Source organism: Ctenocephalides felis, unplaced genomic scaffold (assembly GCF_003426905.1).
Source record: "Ctenocephalides felis isolate EL2017-DRISC unplaced genomic scaffold, ASM342690v1 CF-g0.4_SCAFFOLD_01886, whole genome shotgun sequence".
In the NCBI taxonomy this organism is placed as follows: Eukaryota; Metazoa; Arthropoda; class Insecta; order Siphonaptera; family Pulicidae; genus Ctenocephalides; species Ctenocephalides felis.
In genome coordinates this window covers 50,479,700-50,495,923 of record NW_020538040.1, presented here as the reverse complement: position 1 = coordinate 50,495,923, position 16,224 = coordinate 50,479,700, and the positions used below count along the sequence as shown (strand labels likewise).

The 16,224-nt window shown below is 28.0% G+C and overlaps 2 protein-coding genes across 2 annotated transcripts in view; both read left to right on the top strand.

Annotated features, from left to right (window-relative positions):
* On the top strand, positions 1 to 11,265 carry LOC113375048 (neurogenic locus notch homolog protein 1-like). The gene is made up of 11 exons (XM_026615001.1): positions 1 to 95; positions 2,460 to 2,508; positions 4,042 to 4,218; positions 4,442 to 4,533; positions 5,515 to 5,596; positions 9,702 to 9,796; positions 9,897 to 10,061; positions 10,293 to 10,518; positions 10,656 to 10,789; positions 10,859 to 10,952; positions 11,129 to 11,265. The coding sequence occupies exons 2-11, from the start codon at positions 2,460 to 2,462 to the stop codon at positions 11,263 to 11,265; spliced, it is 1,251 nt and encodes a 416-aa protein (XP_026470786.1). The 5' UTR covers positions 1 to 95.
* A 4,660-nt stretch (positions 11,266 to 15,925) lies between these two features.
* The window catches only part of LOC113375047 (neurogenic locus notch homolog protein 1-like), a 7,890-nt gene continuing 7,591 nt past the window's right edge, over positions 15,926 to 16,224 (top strand). The window contains exon 1 of the mRNA XM_026615000.1: positions 15,926 to 15,944. Within this exon, the coding sequence (XP_026470785.1) occupies positions 15,926 to 15,944 (19 nt within the window). The remainder of the gene's footprint in view (positions 15,945 to 16,224) is intronic.

Below are 16,224 nucleotides of genomic sequence, written 5' to 3'. Positions count from 1 at the left end.
CGCTCACGATACAATACAAATATTTAACCGATCATTTTATTATTTGTTTAGAAGTAATTTGTGTTGATAGTGATCAAAAGACAACGTTGGACGCGGTATGTGATCATATATTAATTTTAGCAAATTAATAACTTAATATGATATTGATAAAAGTAAATTTTTAAAAAATTACTAAAAGCATTAAAAAGCAATAAAGAGTGCAAAATTTGCAAACAATTCAATAAAAGAATATATTGAAAATATGCACTCATTAAATTTTATAATATGCCTTATACAATTTTATGACATTAAATTTTAGTAAGAAGAAAAGAAAATAGTTTTGTATATGTGTGTCTTTTTAGCAAAATTTATATTATATAATATAACCAATAAGTTTTTAATAAAACGACTGCGTTTATAATAAAGAGTATTTATCAAACCTGATTTAAATAAAATGTTTGAATTTAATCACTATACGAAATATCACCAACTATATTTGTCACTGGCTGCACGGTTTATTAAGTTTTAATGGCCCTATAATATTTAAAACACAACAATTTTACTATATATTATATAGTATAAGCTTGCTCAAGTGGTACCCTGATAATATTTGGTCTGATAATTATAAAATACATCATAAGGCACTGTTAAATAGCACTATTTTAAATCAAGAAGCAAACGTTTACAATTGAATAGCTTTCCGACTTTGTAATACAAAAATTATTAAATATTGAGTTTTTTGTATTGAAGTCTCTACTAATCAGTTTTATGCTTTTTATAGCAATAATATGATTCTGATTTATTTTCGTTTCTAATATTTATTTATATTTATTGTTTCAAACTTCGAAGCCCATGTTGTTTAAATCGTTAGTAGTACTGGTTTAATGGAAACCGTTTTATGTTTTTTTTTTTAATATGATATTCTAAAGTTTTTGCTCAAATTTTGAAAGTGGGTGTATAACTTCTTCATAAACAGTTCTATCATCTTTATTCTTAGCACCCAAAGATTTAATAATTTTATAAGAATATTCGTTATTTTTCAAGATTATTATTTTATTTTATGAGTTTTTTTAATAAAGTTGATCGAGTTGAATTTTATTTACTTTTTAAATAGTAGGTATGATTGTAACTATAAGAGGTACGACTAAGGCGAGTAGGCGCCGAAATGAAAGAAAAAAACGTAAAAATACCTATTTTCATAAAATTTCAATAACAGTTAATAATAAGGCAACTAACTAAAGATTTAATAAACGCTTTGAAGTTTTTTTTATTTAATTTTCTTAAAAATAGTACTATTTCCTTAGGGGTACGAATTTGGCAACCTTATCTATATTGTCAAGAAGAAGAATAGAAATCAATTTATTATTATAGTAGATAATACAAAATACAACAAAAAAATACATGTTACATCGTTTATGCTTGCATCGTCGAAATTATATTTTACATAAAAAAAATAAATATTAGGTTGTCAAATATCTCCCTTCCGCTTTTTTGCACTTGGTTTATAATACAAAAAGGCGGAAGGGAGATATTTGACAACCTTATATTTCTGCTCTGATATTTTTGATCCAGTTTTAACTTAATGAATTTGTAAACAAGTTACAACTTTATTTTTTTTAGGCGACAAATTTCATTGAACGTATTATATTTTAGATTTATAGATGTAATATTTTACTTATTAGGCAGTAACCAATTGGCAACTGCAGCACTTTATGAAGCAAATCAAATAATTTTACTATTCATTTTATAAAAGGTTTTTCTGTAAGGTTTGTCTAATAGCATATTATTCGCAAAACAAATAACCGAATGATCTGTTCAATTTTTAAAATATTAATTTGTTAATAACATTATAATTTAACTGTCGCGCGTAAAGTATTTAAACTTGAGCAACATGCATTGAATAGAAATTTTTGTGAAACAATATTTTACATATTCGCTACAAGTACGCAATTTTTGTTAAAATTATTGGTTGATCAAGTATGAACGAACATTAAATACTGCTATTCATTAATATGCAAATATCATGTTTTTTGTGAAATTAGTCTATTATATCAATATGTACATATAATTATATACTATATATATATATATATATATATATATATATATATATATATATATATATATATATATATGGTACCCCGATGTACCCCCTATATAGTAAATATATATATATATATATATATATATATATATATATGTATATATATATAGTAAAGTTATATATAACAGCTTTCCATTGATTGAAAACATAGATTTTTTGCAAAAGGTTTGCAAAAACAAATTAGACATGGTATTTGCATTTGCAAGACAATGAGCAACCAATTTCTGATCCCAAACTTAACAAATGATAAAATAAGTTACTAATTTCTGCGATATCCATTTCATCAAGTAACTAATGTGTGGAATTTACCTAATAAAGAAAGACTATAAGATTATTTAAATATGGTGTTTTACAAGAATATAATTTTTTGTTCCAGATGTTCTTTGCTGCGCTGACCTCGCTCATATGTTTAAGACTAGTTCAAGGTGAGATGCAAATATATATATATATATATATATATATATATATATATATATCCACCCACACCGTCTGTCTACATAATATAGCATACCACTTATTTTAATTACATTGTTTACATACATCAGCATTGATGTGCTGTAGCCTTTTATCAATGATGTCTTTGATCTCTTACACAAATTAAAAATAAAGATTATTATTATTATGTATTATTCTGGAACGAATTAATGTCAAGAAAGTAGTTGTTCTGTTTTCTTTTTCATTTTTTATCGAAATAAATAAAATATCATAATGCAACGTGCATTAATGTTCAAATTTACCAGTAATTACTATTTGTGTAGAGGAATTTTATAAATCAGATAGAATATAACGGTTATAATTTTATGCTTTATCCAGAAATTTATGTTTTTAAAGCTTTTTTGACTGTAGTTTATGAAATTTTTCAATCTTCTTCATTTCTAGTAAATTCGCAGCTGGGCGTTTCTACTAATATGTAATCAAAATTCATTCTTTTTACTGTATTTTGTTAACGATCTTTACACATTGTTTTGTGTAAAATGATCGCACAACCAAGTTTAATAAAAAAATCGATATTCACGATTCGAAGATGTACTTTCGAGTGCAAGGTCAATGTAAAAAATTATAGAAACAAAACACAATATATACAAATACACCTACATAATATAAATGTGTGTATTTATATCATGCAAGGTTAAATTTTTTTCTTAAATTTCCTACTGGTATGTAAATGTATCAATACATATACATAAATAATGTATTGTTTGGATTGCAATTTAATTCAACAATAGGCGATTTACACACCCACGTATGCCCATGTAGAGTAATCAATTATTTGCATGTTGGTTTACATAACTGCTTAAAAAAACAATACAATAAATAAAAATGTAAACGGAACTTGGTTAATTCATTAATATAAATTTATATTTATTACGATAATTGATTTTAGATGTTAAAATATATGTCAGAATTTGGTATTATCAAGAGTCATAAACGTAACAATCAGACGCGTAAATCATGATGTGAATATTAATTCGTTCTTTAATAAATGACACTCTACCCAAAGAAAGGGGCAATGGTTCCTCGCCTTTCCTCGTCTATCATTACCATTACCACTTTTTCCTCTAACACATTTTTTATGTATTTTTTTGTATTTTTATAAATTTATGCTTCCATGCTTCCTGCTTCTTCGCTTTGGCTTTCACTTTCCTGTATTTTTTCTCCTCGCGTAAGTCATCAATGATCTTCATTCTTGCTCATCCCATTCCTTTAATCCTTCTATTTTATTTTCGACTACGTCGTATAGTAGAGGCTATTTTTGCAAAAAGAATCCGATCGAGTTTCCTTTTTTTTCAGGATCGTGCTCAGTAGAGTTTCTTTACCCACTCTTCTCATTTGTTATCTTGTCTGTCCACTTTATCTTCTCCATTCGCCTCAAGCACCATATTTTAAAAATCTTGTTCTTTATTACAATAGTTTATGTTAATATTGAATAAATTTAAAATTATATATTTTTTAAATAGGTGGAATTTTAGATACTCAAGAATCCCATTATCAATATCTAGTTAGTGGATGTACCTATCACACCTGTGGTGTAAATGCGCAATGCACTAGAAGCCATGAGGGGTTACCTGTTTGTTCATGCCTGCCAAATCATAAAGGAGATCCTTTGAGGCAGTGTTTTCGATACGAATGCATAGGTAAAAATAAAATATGTATATATTAAGTGATGCTGTCTCTAATATGCACTTTGTTCAGTGCCATACATTAATAACTTACAGTCTGTGAGTCCTGTAAGTTACAGTACTCTTAAACTCTTTATAAGCAATTCAATGTTATGTGTAAGTATTTAAAAGGCGAAATATACATGTATATATATAATAGCAAATGGAAATTATTTAAATTAAAGCACGATATTTACAGGAAGTGAAGAATGCAGACAAGACCAAGCTTGTATCGACAATAGTTGTGTTAACCCTTGTGTCAATGCCTGTGGTACAAATGCCAATTGCAAAGTACGTGTAATTATATAATATAATTTAACAAATTTTTATTACCAATTTATTAAACATTTCTATTATTATAATAAACATACATATATATTCTCAGAATGGGTTTTGTAATGATTTTTTTTTTCAACCGAACCGGAACAAATAGGACAACCGTTTTTTTAATTTTAGCGTACCAGTAAAAAAAAATTAGCACAACACCACTGGTAACAACCCGCTTAACGCGGGGGTTGAATCTCATCAAAGAGGGTAAACAACGCTAAATGGGCTAACTTATCATGTATATATTGGGGTTCGGAGACGTTGAATTAAAAATTGGTTATGTTTCAAATTTAATAACTGTATTTATTTTATACAAAAGTGATATATACGAATATACTTATAGAAACAAATATTCAAATTCAGTCAGATTGTTCAGTCTATTTTGCGTTTCCAAGTTTTCGCATTTTTTATCAAAAGGGCATCTAGTTTACAATTAATACCCTAACTAGTATTTAAACTCCTTCCAATATTTGAAAAAAAATGTTTCCTAATTTCAGTTACAGTGTTCAAAAATTTATTTACAAATTCCATTCAAACTTCTATTTGCTCTTCTTCAACTACTATTAATATTTTTGTTTTGTTTTTTCTCTTTGCTCAGTTAATTTCTTTAGACTATTATTAGAAAGACTAGCGCTGTTTTTTTTTAAACTTTTTCTTCGACATCTTTTACATGTATCTTATCTAAGCCTTTACATGTATCTTATTAAGCCGGTTTGTTTCGCTAATTCTACTCGCTAATTGTAAGAACTCTCTATTTTTGCCCCGTTGTGATAACTTTACAATGAAAAGTTTTCAAGATAGATGCAAATTATAAAACAAAAAGAAAATTATTTAATTTCGAGATGATTATAATTATTGGGCTAAAAGTAAAATCTACAAATTGCCTCATTCTTACTGAAATAAACGCAAATTAACTGAATAAAAAATTTTTTTTTTACATTTTAGACGGTGGGCCATAATCCGGTTTGCAGTTGTCCTACCGGTTACACGGGAGATCCATTTACACATTGTAGAGTATTTAATCCTGGTAAATAATTAATAATAAAATCACAATTAACTATTGTTTAATAGTTTGCTTGAATTATTGCTAATGAATTATCGCTTTTCATTAAATTATTTAGGTTACAGGAGCATGTGGTTGAATAAAAATTGTTTTAGTAGTGGCGGAGGTATTTCTTATAGAAGATATAACATTCTCAGTATAAGTAAGCTACATTTATGTATAACAATAGGAATTATTAACACCGCTAATATAATATAAATTAACATTAATTGCTAATTTTTACTAAAAAAAAATAGCGATATAATAACCCAGCTATTTGCTACTCATATATTGGCAAGTCACCTATAAAATATTTGTTTCGTTTTATTATTCCGAGCAATTATAAGCTTCAACTCATATCATGAATCGTATGCTTTTTGTGATCAATATAATCTAATAATATCTAAATTGGTTTGAGAGATAGAAATGATAGAAATTATAGTTCCAAAAATAAAACCCATGAAACAATTGAATTTTTTTATTAACCTCATTTTGTAGAAAAATTAAACACCAGATCCCGTTTAGTAAGTTTTTAAAATTCAAAATACTTTGGCATTCCTAAATTTATAATAACAATATGAACATGTAAAGAAAGTAACGCTTATATCTAAAACAAGAAACAGCAGTACATTTCTTTTAAAAAATCATCGCTAGATAAATAAATAAAGATGATTTAAATAATAATGCGTTATCCCAAATGTTAAAAGTGCAATGTGACCATTTCTTATGAAGCGCTTATTGGTAGCTTCCGCAACTAACTAATGAGGTGAATATATAATTATGCAGTTATCACTGCTTTAGTTCAATTATTACGATCAATGTTTTTGTTTCAATTGTATGATTTTATATTATATATTTTATATTATTTGTTTAATTGAATGAATAATTTAGAAACTTGCACACGTTGATAAATATAGGATGCGAGAACAACTAATGTATTGCGCATGGTAAATCTTATCAGGTACCTTCATTATACAACCTATATGCTAACTATACTTACACGTAAAGTGTTTAAAATATTGCTAGATCTTATTACTACATCGTAATAAACTCTACGCAAAAAATTGTTAGCAATAAATGGCTTGAGTTAGCACTTAAGCCACAAATAACTTAAAATACTATTTTGCATGGCTACTTTTTGTTGCTTCATAGTGCAACAAAATTCAACAAAACTCGATTAAAACTTTGATAATAAAAGTTCCATGAAATAACCTTAATATAAAATCAAGTAAAAGCAAATATTCTTTTTCTAACGAATCGTGCTATATATATTTTTTTCTTTAATTCAAATATAACAAATGTATTCTGAGTGGATAATAGATATTAATTTGGAAATATGAACAAAAAACACTTTTTTGCACTAATTTATTAAATAATAATTTTCACAAACGTTCGAGACTAGGTTTGTCTCATCATCAGTGTGCTATAATTTAAAATTTAAAATATGGAAACCTAATGCTAATTAAGCATTATGTGTTATTCGTTACAAGTCGCTTACTGCATATATATATATATATATATATATATATATATACAGTGCTGGATTTACAGTAGGGGCAGTCGGGGCTACTGCCCAGGGCGGCAAATTTTTGGGGGCGGCAAAATTTGAATAATGAGAAAAAATTCTATACCATATAATTAACTCATTTTTTCAATAACACTTTTTATTCAAGAAATATAATTAACAAAACATTATACAAATGTAATGCAAAATTTGGTAATTTGGCAATTTGGCTAATATAAAGATTCGTAATTGAGTTGAAAGTTTAAGAAAAATATGTTCTTCAGATCTCGAGCTCTCTTAAGACGAATTTGTGCACTTCCAAGCTTAGAGCGCCGAAAAAATTAAAATAGTGACGCATGGCATTATGCCTGTTACTGAAACTTTCCGTACTGAAAATTACATTTTATAAAAAACTTTAAAATTTTTTGAAAAATGATAAAAATTGAATTTATAAAACCTATTTCGAATTTTTTTGAAAATTATTAACTCTTATTTATTAAATTTAGTAAAATTAAATTTTATTTGAATGATTCGATTCCTATTGATAGTGAGACATGCTGATTAGTTATTGACCAAGGCAGGTCCAACTGTTTCGAAAATACGGAGCCAAAATAATAATTTAGTTTTTAAAATTCATTAAATTTTACACGTATAGACAAAATGGAGAACTGATTAATTTTGTGGAAGGCAGGTGTAGCGGTTTCAGTGATCCAATAAAAAAAATTAAAAAAGAAACACTTGGCGGTTAAAAGTAATCAATATTCGTTAATTCAGTTTTGAGAAACGAAACCTCCAATATCATTCAGAAATAATTTACATGAATGAAGAACTGCTTAAATTTGTAGGAAGCAGGTCTAGCGGTTTTGGTGATCCAATAAAAAAATTGAAAGAGAAACATTTAGCGGTAAAAAATGATCATTAGACGTATGAATTTTGTTTATATTTCTATGGGTTCTGTAACATTATTTACACGTTATTCTGCGAGGCGGCGCTTGCGCGCTTCTTTATTTTGTCTCTACTCAGCTAAAGCAGAGCGATCACTTTAATTTTTTTTTTTAATTTTCAAGTATCAGCAATTTGCCTTAAGGCACACGTCAAGCACCACTATTTATAGTATGTAATGAGTAATAAATTTTCTGCAGTCAAATAGTTATTTTAATTTAAGAAAAATGATATATAAAAAATATTTTAAGGAAAAATTCAGGGATGGGGCGGCATTTTTGTCATTGCCCCAGGGCGCCAAATTTCTAAATCCGGCCCTGTATATATATATATATATATATATATTAGGGTGGTCCTTAAAATGGTCATTTTCGAATTTCCTTGCTCCCAGGGGCTCAAATGGTTCCAAATAGATAAAAAACAATTCTCTGAAAGTTTTAGCTCTTAATATTAACGTTTAGATAGAGCGCAATTCAATCAAAGTTTGTATGAAAATAGCATAGAAAAAATTTTGAAAATTAAAAAAAAATGTTTTAGATGTAACTTAGCGACAAATGAATGAGTTCTATTCATTCATTTGTTCGCTAAATTACATCTAAAAAACATTTTTAAAATTTTTGAAAATTTTTCCATGCTATTTCCATACAAAACTTTGATTGAATTGCGCTCTATCTAAACGTTAATATTAAGAGCTAAAACTTTCAGAGAATTGTTTTTTATCTATTTGGAACCATTTGAGCCCCTGGGAGCAAGGAAATTCGAAAATGACCATTTTAAGGACCACCCTATATATATATATATATATATATATATATATATATGCAGTAAATGGTTGTCTGCAGGTCCATGGTGTGAGAACACCACAAATCAATTATTCTCATTCCTCCATTGTTTATTATTATCATTATTAACGATTTTATACGTTTTCATGCATTTTCAATTTCAAACTTCTGGTTCCATGCTTCCTGCTCCTGTACTTCGGCTTTCTGTTCCCTGTATTTTTTTCTTCTCATCAATCATCTGCATTTTGCTTCTTCCCAGTCCTTACATAATATATATATATGCACCTATAATGCATATATATATATATGCACCTATAATGGGCATTTTCGAACTTCCTTACTCCCAAGGGCTCAAATGGTTCCAAATTGATAAAAAACAACTCTCTGAAAGTTTTAGCTCTTAATATTGTCTTTCACATAGAGCGCAATTCAAAGTTTTGTATGGAAATAGCATGAAAAATTTTTCAAAAATTCCGCAGAGCGTCGAATTTTCAATAAAAAATGACACAAATTTTCACTTTTAACTCATTTGTTAAACTAAGTTATACCTAAAATTTTCCATGCTATTTCCATATGAAGTTTGATTGAATTAAAAGTGAAAATAACTAAAAGTAGGAGCGCACTATCTAAATGTAGAAGCTAAAACTTTCAGAGAATTGTTTTTTATCAATTTGGAACCAATTGAGCCCTTGAGAGCAAGGAAATTCGAAAATGTCCATATTAAAGACCACCCTAATATATATATATATATATATATATATATATATATATATATATATATATGTGTGTGTGTGTGTATGTGTGTGTGTGTGTTTGTGTAACTAGTCTATACAACGGCATACTAGTTTAATTATCATTGCAGAAGAATTATGTCATCCAAGTCCTTGTGGAGTCAATACAAAATGCACTGTTAGAAATAACGTGCCAACATGTTCCTGTCTGCCAGGTTTCACAAAGGTAGTTTTTAATTTCATTACAATTCATAACAACAATAAAAACCTATATAGTCTCTTTCATTTTGATTCTTTATAAAATTTATTTTTATAATGTAAAATAGGGTAGCCCTCTAACTGGATGTCATCATGAGTGCGAATCTGATTCTGAATGCAGTTCTTCGCAAATTTGTGAAAATTTCAAGTGTACAAGTGCCTGCTCAAAATGTGGAGAAAATGCCATATGCAGTAATGTTGTGAATCACAGAGCCGTGTGTAATTGTCCAACGGTAGTAAAAAGCACATCCTTCAATTTCCTTTTATGATTTTGCCAAATAGGTATTAAGTATTTTCAATACGATTAAATTATGGCGTTGTGACATCATAAATTTGTGAATTAATGTATGATATTACTGACACAATGGAATTCGTCTCAAAATAAACGTTCAGAAATCGAAATTAGTAACAAAAACGCTTCACTTTTCGTAGATCCTTATAATCACAACGGTTACTTATTTCAGAACTACATAGGAGATCCACATCATAAATGTCGCCCGGAATGTTACACAAATTCAGAATGCCCTTATAATAAACCAGTGTGTGTTATGGGAGGTGTTTGCCATAATCCCTGTGAAAATGCATGTGGGGCATACGCCAATTGCGAGTTAAGACAAACTACGCCAGTTTGCAGTTGTCCAAAACATATGACCGGGAATCCTCTAATTGCATGCAGAGTATTTGAAAAACGTAAATACGTTGAACTTGTAAAAAACGACGCTTCACATGTCTTAAAATAATTCCAAGAGTATCCACTACATAATATAAAAAATAATAATTGTTACTAATATGTAAGTCATAATAAAATATTTAAATTTATTTTGCAGGTGATTTATGCGATCCTAATCCTTGTGGTTTAAATGCTGAGTGTAAACCAGGTTTCGACAACATAGGTAATGAGCGCCCGGTTTGTACTTGCCCTAAAGGATATTTTGGCAATGCTCTTCATAAGTGTACCAGAGTAAGTCAGATAATAAAAGACAATTTGTACTCAGTCAAATGTTAAATTAAATTTTTTATTTCGTTTCAGGGCGAATGCTTTAGCGATAGTGAATGCCCCAACCATTTAGCGTGTTCTCAATATAAATGTGTCGATCCATGCATTGGACACCCTTGCGGAATACGTGAGTTGTTTTCATTATATTAGCAGTTTATGCGAGTATTTCGGAAAATTTTATACTAATGATGATATTATACCGTATGAAATAAAAATATTATTGTGTCGCTATAATTTATCTATAAGTTCCTTTATTAGTTTACGTGACATTCAATACAAATTGACTTTTCATTGCATTTGTAGAAGCAATATGCGAGTCTCGTGAGCATAAAGGAGTTTGTACTTGTCCTGAAGGAACCAAAGGCGATGCATTAGTTTCTTGCAGGCAAAGCAGACAATATTACGGAAGAAATTACTTGGCTAGATACTTTTACAAATAATTGTAAAAAATATGTCGAATAATATTTGTTAGAAAACTTTAAAAATATACAAAAACAATGTTTTAATATATCAAAAAAGATTAAATAATACGCTTATTAATGTATATAATTAAGTTCGAGTAGTCATAAACAGTTGTTCCTGTAAAGAGAGGTTATATAATAATAATGTTTATATATATATATATATATATATATATATATAATTTTATAAATTGTTCTAACGTTATAAATAACAAATTGTATTAAATATGAAGACTTTTTCTGAATAAAATATTATTTACAAGAATAAATGATATATTTTCAATTGTATGCATAGTAAATTGACAGAAAAATACTATTCACTGATAAACAACAATGTTAATATTAGTACTATTCATCTAAATAAAAATGAATTTATTAACTTTCCGTACGGTAAGTTATTGAAATCGTCCAAAAATCGAAACCGAACATTTTTTGCATATCTTCACGTTTTGAAGTTTTTGGAACATTTTGGCATATCTTACGAAATAATGGATGTGTGTATATGTACGTATGAATACCATTTTTCGGCCACGTTTTCGGGCGCGCGGTTTAACCGATAAGAATAATTATATATATATATATATATATATATATATGTATATATTACATAATGATTTTCAGCCAGTCATCAAAATAAAAAAACAAATAAATACAAATATTTATTTATAATATACGTTTCGACACGGATTGTGTGTCATCGTTCAGCAATTTTTTGTTAACAGTATATAAAAAAAGAAAAAAAAATTAAGATACTGTTAACAAAGAATTGCTGAATGAATGAATGGTTATAAACAAATATTATATAAAATACAATCGGTAAAAAAATGTATGGCAAAAGAGCTAGGTAACTGGTTAAAAAAATCCATAAATGTTACGTATCTATCAACTTTTTGTAGGATAATCGCTAAAAAATCGAAAATCAAAAGCAAAAATTATTTACCTGCAAATTTGATCTATAAATCCTTATTTATTACTGAGGTTTTTGAGACTTAATATTTTAAAATTTGTCTTCGCTTCACCTATTAAATGGTGGTAAAGAAATGCTTATCGTACAGGTTTGATAAATATATAGAAAAGTCAGAAGCATAAAAAAGGGATATGTAGTTAATCATAATATTTCGTTATCAATAGTAATAAAAAGAAGATTCTGACAAACTAACTATGCATACGATTAATATTAATTGTATGTATTGTGACATCTGTAAATAACATTAATATTATTTTCACAAATTGGTACAGAAAACCTATATGATCAGATAAGCATTTTCACTATGCCTCGAAATACAAAACAAACTAGTTGGTATTGGTATTTTGCCTTGAATACTTTTAATAACTCACAAATTAATTTATTTTTTTATTGATGTGTAAATAATTGACTTAATCAATAAAAAAATAAATTAATTTGTGAGTGATTAAAAGTATTCCAGTATTTATTACATATAATTGAAAACGAACGAACACGGAGTATTTTCTAAAAATAAATTTTCACAAATCAATAATTTTTATAATTCAAACAGTTTCCGTAGAAATTTAATGGTTTAGTACGCTTATTAAGAACTCTATCGTTATAACAAGTAAATCGTCTAATTTTAATATTAACAAACGTCAAAATAATTACTCATTTTCCCAAATTTTGATGCATTTTTAAAATTAAACTATTTGTCGTAAGATCGTAATATTTCAGTAAGTTTTATAAGACCATGATATATATCGCCAAAACAAGTTCCATAAAAATCGGCTTAATTTTTTTTTTCAACAGTTAATTTGGTATATTTTCACCCAAAACTAATCAGTATCATTACCACCCACTAAGCCAAAATCCGTAATATTTATGTAATTTTTACGCAAAAAAGTTACATACTTATGTCATTTTTACGTAAGATTAATGTAAGATATGTGTCATAATTTCGCCTATTTTAAGTAATGTGGATTACGTAATATGGATTACGAAAATATTTCATAATAATTACGTAATTTTTGAAAAAAAAATGACGTGGAGGGGCCCTTTTTTACACACATACATAAATACATACAGGCATATTCGTATATATGAACACACACACACACATACACACATATGCGTATATGTGAACACATACATTCATGAACTTAGGAATGCGTTAGTATGTACATACATATATAATTTATATGTATGTACATACACACACACACACATATATATATATATATATATATATATATATATATATATTATCTGAAAAATAAAAGAAAAAGCACATTTATATGGTATGTTTATTTTTTCGGCATATGTACACAATTTTAACATTAGCAAATCCACAAAGTAATAAATAATAATTCACAATTTTTATAAAATAATGTAATTACATATGACATATTTATCAACATTTTCATGGCAAATGGAAAAATATACAATATGATAAATGATAAGAGAAATGCAAATTTAAAATTGAACTCGAAATAAAAATCATCGAAGTATCCTTTACAAAGACTTCATAAGTTCTTTCACTAAATATTTCATATTATGTATATATTATGTAATTAGGAATTGTATCTTCAGTTAAAACTAAATGTGGTATAAGTCTATGATATGATGTCTTCTCTACAAAAGCATTCTCGATATTTATTTCATGGCCCATTTGTGATGAAGAAATGCATCTCGGATATAAATTATTAGCTTTCGATTTTCACCTGAAATAAAAAACATGGTAATAATTTCTATTTAACTTTTAATATATATGTTTTTTTATATACTTACACAAAGCAAATGGTTTTCAAAAGGCCAAGTGATTCTGTTATAAATAATTTGTCACAGATTTTTTATTAACAATAAAATAATATTTAGAATATGAAGAATAGAATAGAAGTTATTTATATATCTAATTATTATTAGAAAAAAATTTAATAACACGCACGATCAATTTTTAGGTTAATGGAGCATTTTAGAGTAAAGATTCATGTAATTTAAGAGCCTTTAAAATAGATTTATTATAAACATATATTTTCACATATTTAATATCACTTTCACATTTAATCAGCAAATTAAAAATATTAATTTGACACTACAAAACACAACACTTAATTTAAAACACATGGCGAATAGTCCCATCTCCCATAATGCGTTTCAGGATAACTTGTTAACTTGGCATCATAGCCTAGGCTAGCGGCCGGCGGCCGGCGGCCGGCGGCTGCCTCGCAGGATTAACGGTACTTATGTCGCTTAAGGCCGTTCATTGGTTGACAATTTCGCTCATGAAACGAAATATTCCGAAAAATCACGAGCTGTCGATCTTTATGTAATATATATGAAATAAAATCCTCATTTTTCTTACGTAATATTTTTTGCAGGCGAATTACGTAATATTTTTGTAATTATTTCGTAATATCTGATTACGTAATGTAGATTACATATTTCTTACACTAAAATTACGTAATATTACGTAACTGGTTTAGTGGGCAACTAACATCTTTCGAACAGTTTTTGATTTTTTTAAATCTATTCGGTAGTATGAGCTTAAATGTAGACAAAAAGTTTAACACTTTTTTTAAAAAATTACAAAGAAACGGCTTGGCAGATCGTCGCACAAAACTGACAAACGATAGTCCTCATTGGGAAACATCAAATGGGTTTTAAATTTCTGAAATCGGTTCAGGCGTTATTGAGCAAACGTCGATGAAAGATCTAATTTTGACAAATGCTGAAAAAACGATACTATTTTTTGCAAACTTTGACGATTTTTTTAAATTAAACGACTTGTCGTAGGACCGTAATAATTTAGTATAATATACAAGACTATGGTATCTACGTATCTACCATAAAAAAATCATAAAAATCGTCGAGATTTTTTTTAACACTTTATTACAAGAAAACGGCCCGGCCGATCTTTACCAAAAACTAATCAGCACGTTTCCCAACCAATATCTTTCAAACGGTTTTTTATTTTCAAAATTGTTTCAGAATAGCAGGCTAAAACAACGTGGACAAAAGTTTTTTCACTTTTCTGCGATAAACAAAGAAACAAAAATTGATAAACGCTAGTCCTCATCGAGATACATCGAATGGCTTTTAAATTTTTGAAATAGATCCAGCCGTTTTTGAGAAAACGTCGAGTTACGGCAAAAAAATCTGTTCACACACACACACACACACGCACATACTTTTTCCAAATTTAGTCTTATTCGATTCAGAATAGCTTGAAACGTCGAGAAAACATAAAATTAGCGAATCGGATTTTTTGATGAAAACATAAACTTCTCCTTCGGGAAGTTAATTAAAACAATCATTTCTTTAATAGACCACGCAATCATTTTATCTTATTCTTTTTTTATAGCAGAACTTAATATTAATAACCAATTTTGAATAGCAACCGATTTTAATTTTAACTACAATACGCGCGCTTCCATACACTGTTGGCAAGCTTGCAAAATGACAAATGTCTACCATCATCATCTATGAAAATCCTCATGTGCCTTCTATGCCCTGTCATAAATGAAGTTCAATATGAAGGTTATATACACGCGGTCCCATTTACACTTTTTGGCGTAATGTAAATACACCATTTGACAAAGTTTACCACTAACAGCTAAGATTTTGGGTTCGATTATATAACACGATTTTTCTTTGTTAATTTTGAAATACGAATTAGACTTTTACTGCAGTATGGCTAAATCATTAAGAAGTAAGTGGCGACGAAATGTCGAGCAGTGAAACGTGAAAGATATCAAGTCAAAGAACTTGAGCGCTTGAAGAAACTTTAGGATAGTTGAAAACAGCAACCCATCAGATGTTCAAATGGAACCTGTTGCAGATATTGTACTATAACAAAACATAAAGACAGGTATGGAAATAATATAATTCGACAGATTTCTTAAATGACAGGATGATAAGTCGTAATAATAACTTTTTAACCATCTGTTAAATTATCTTTCCTATTTTTCTTTTCTTTTAAGGTTTTGGTT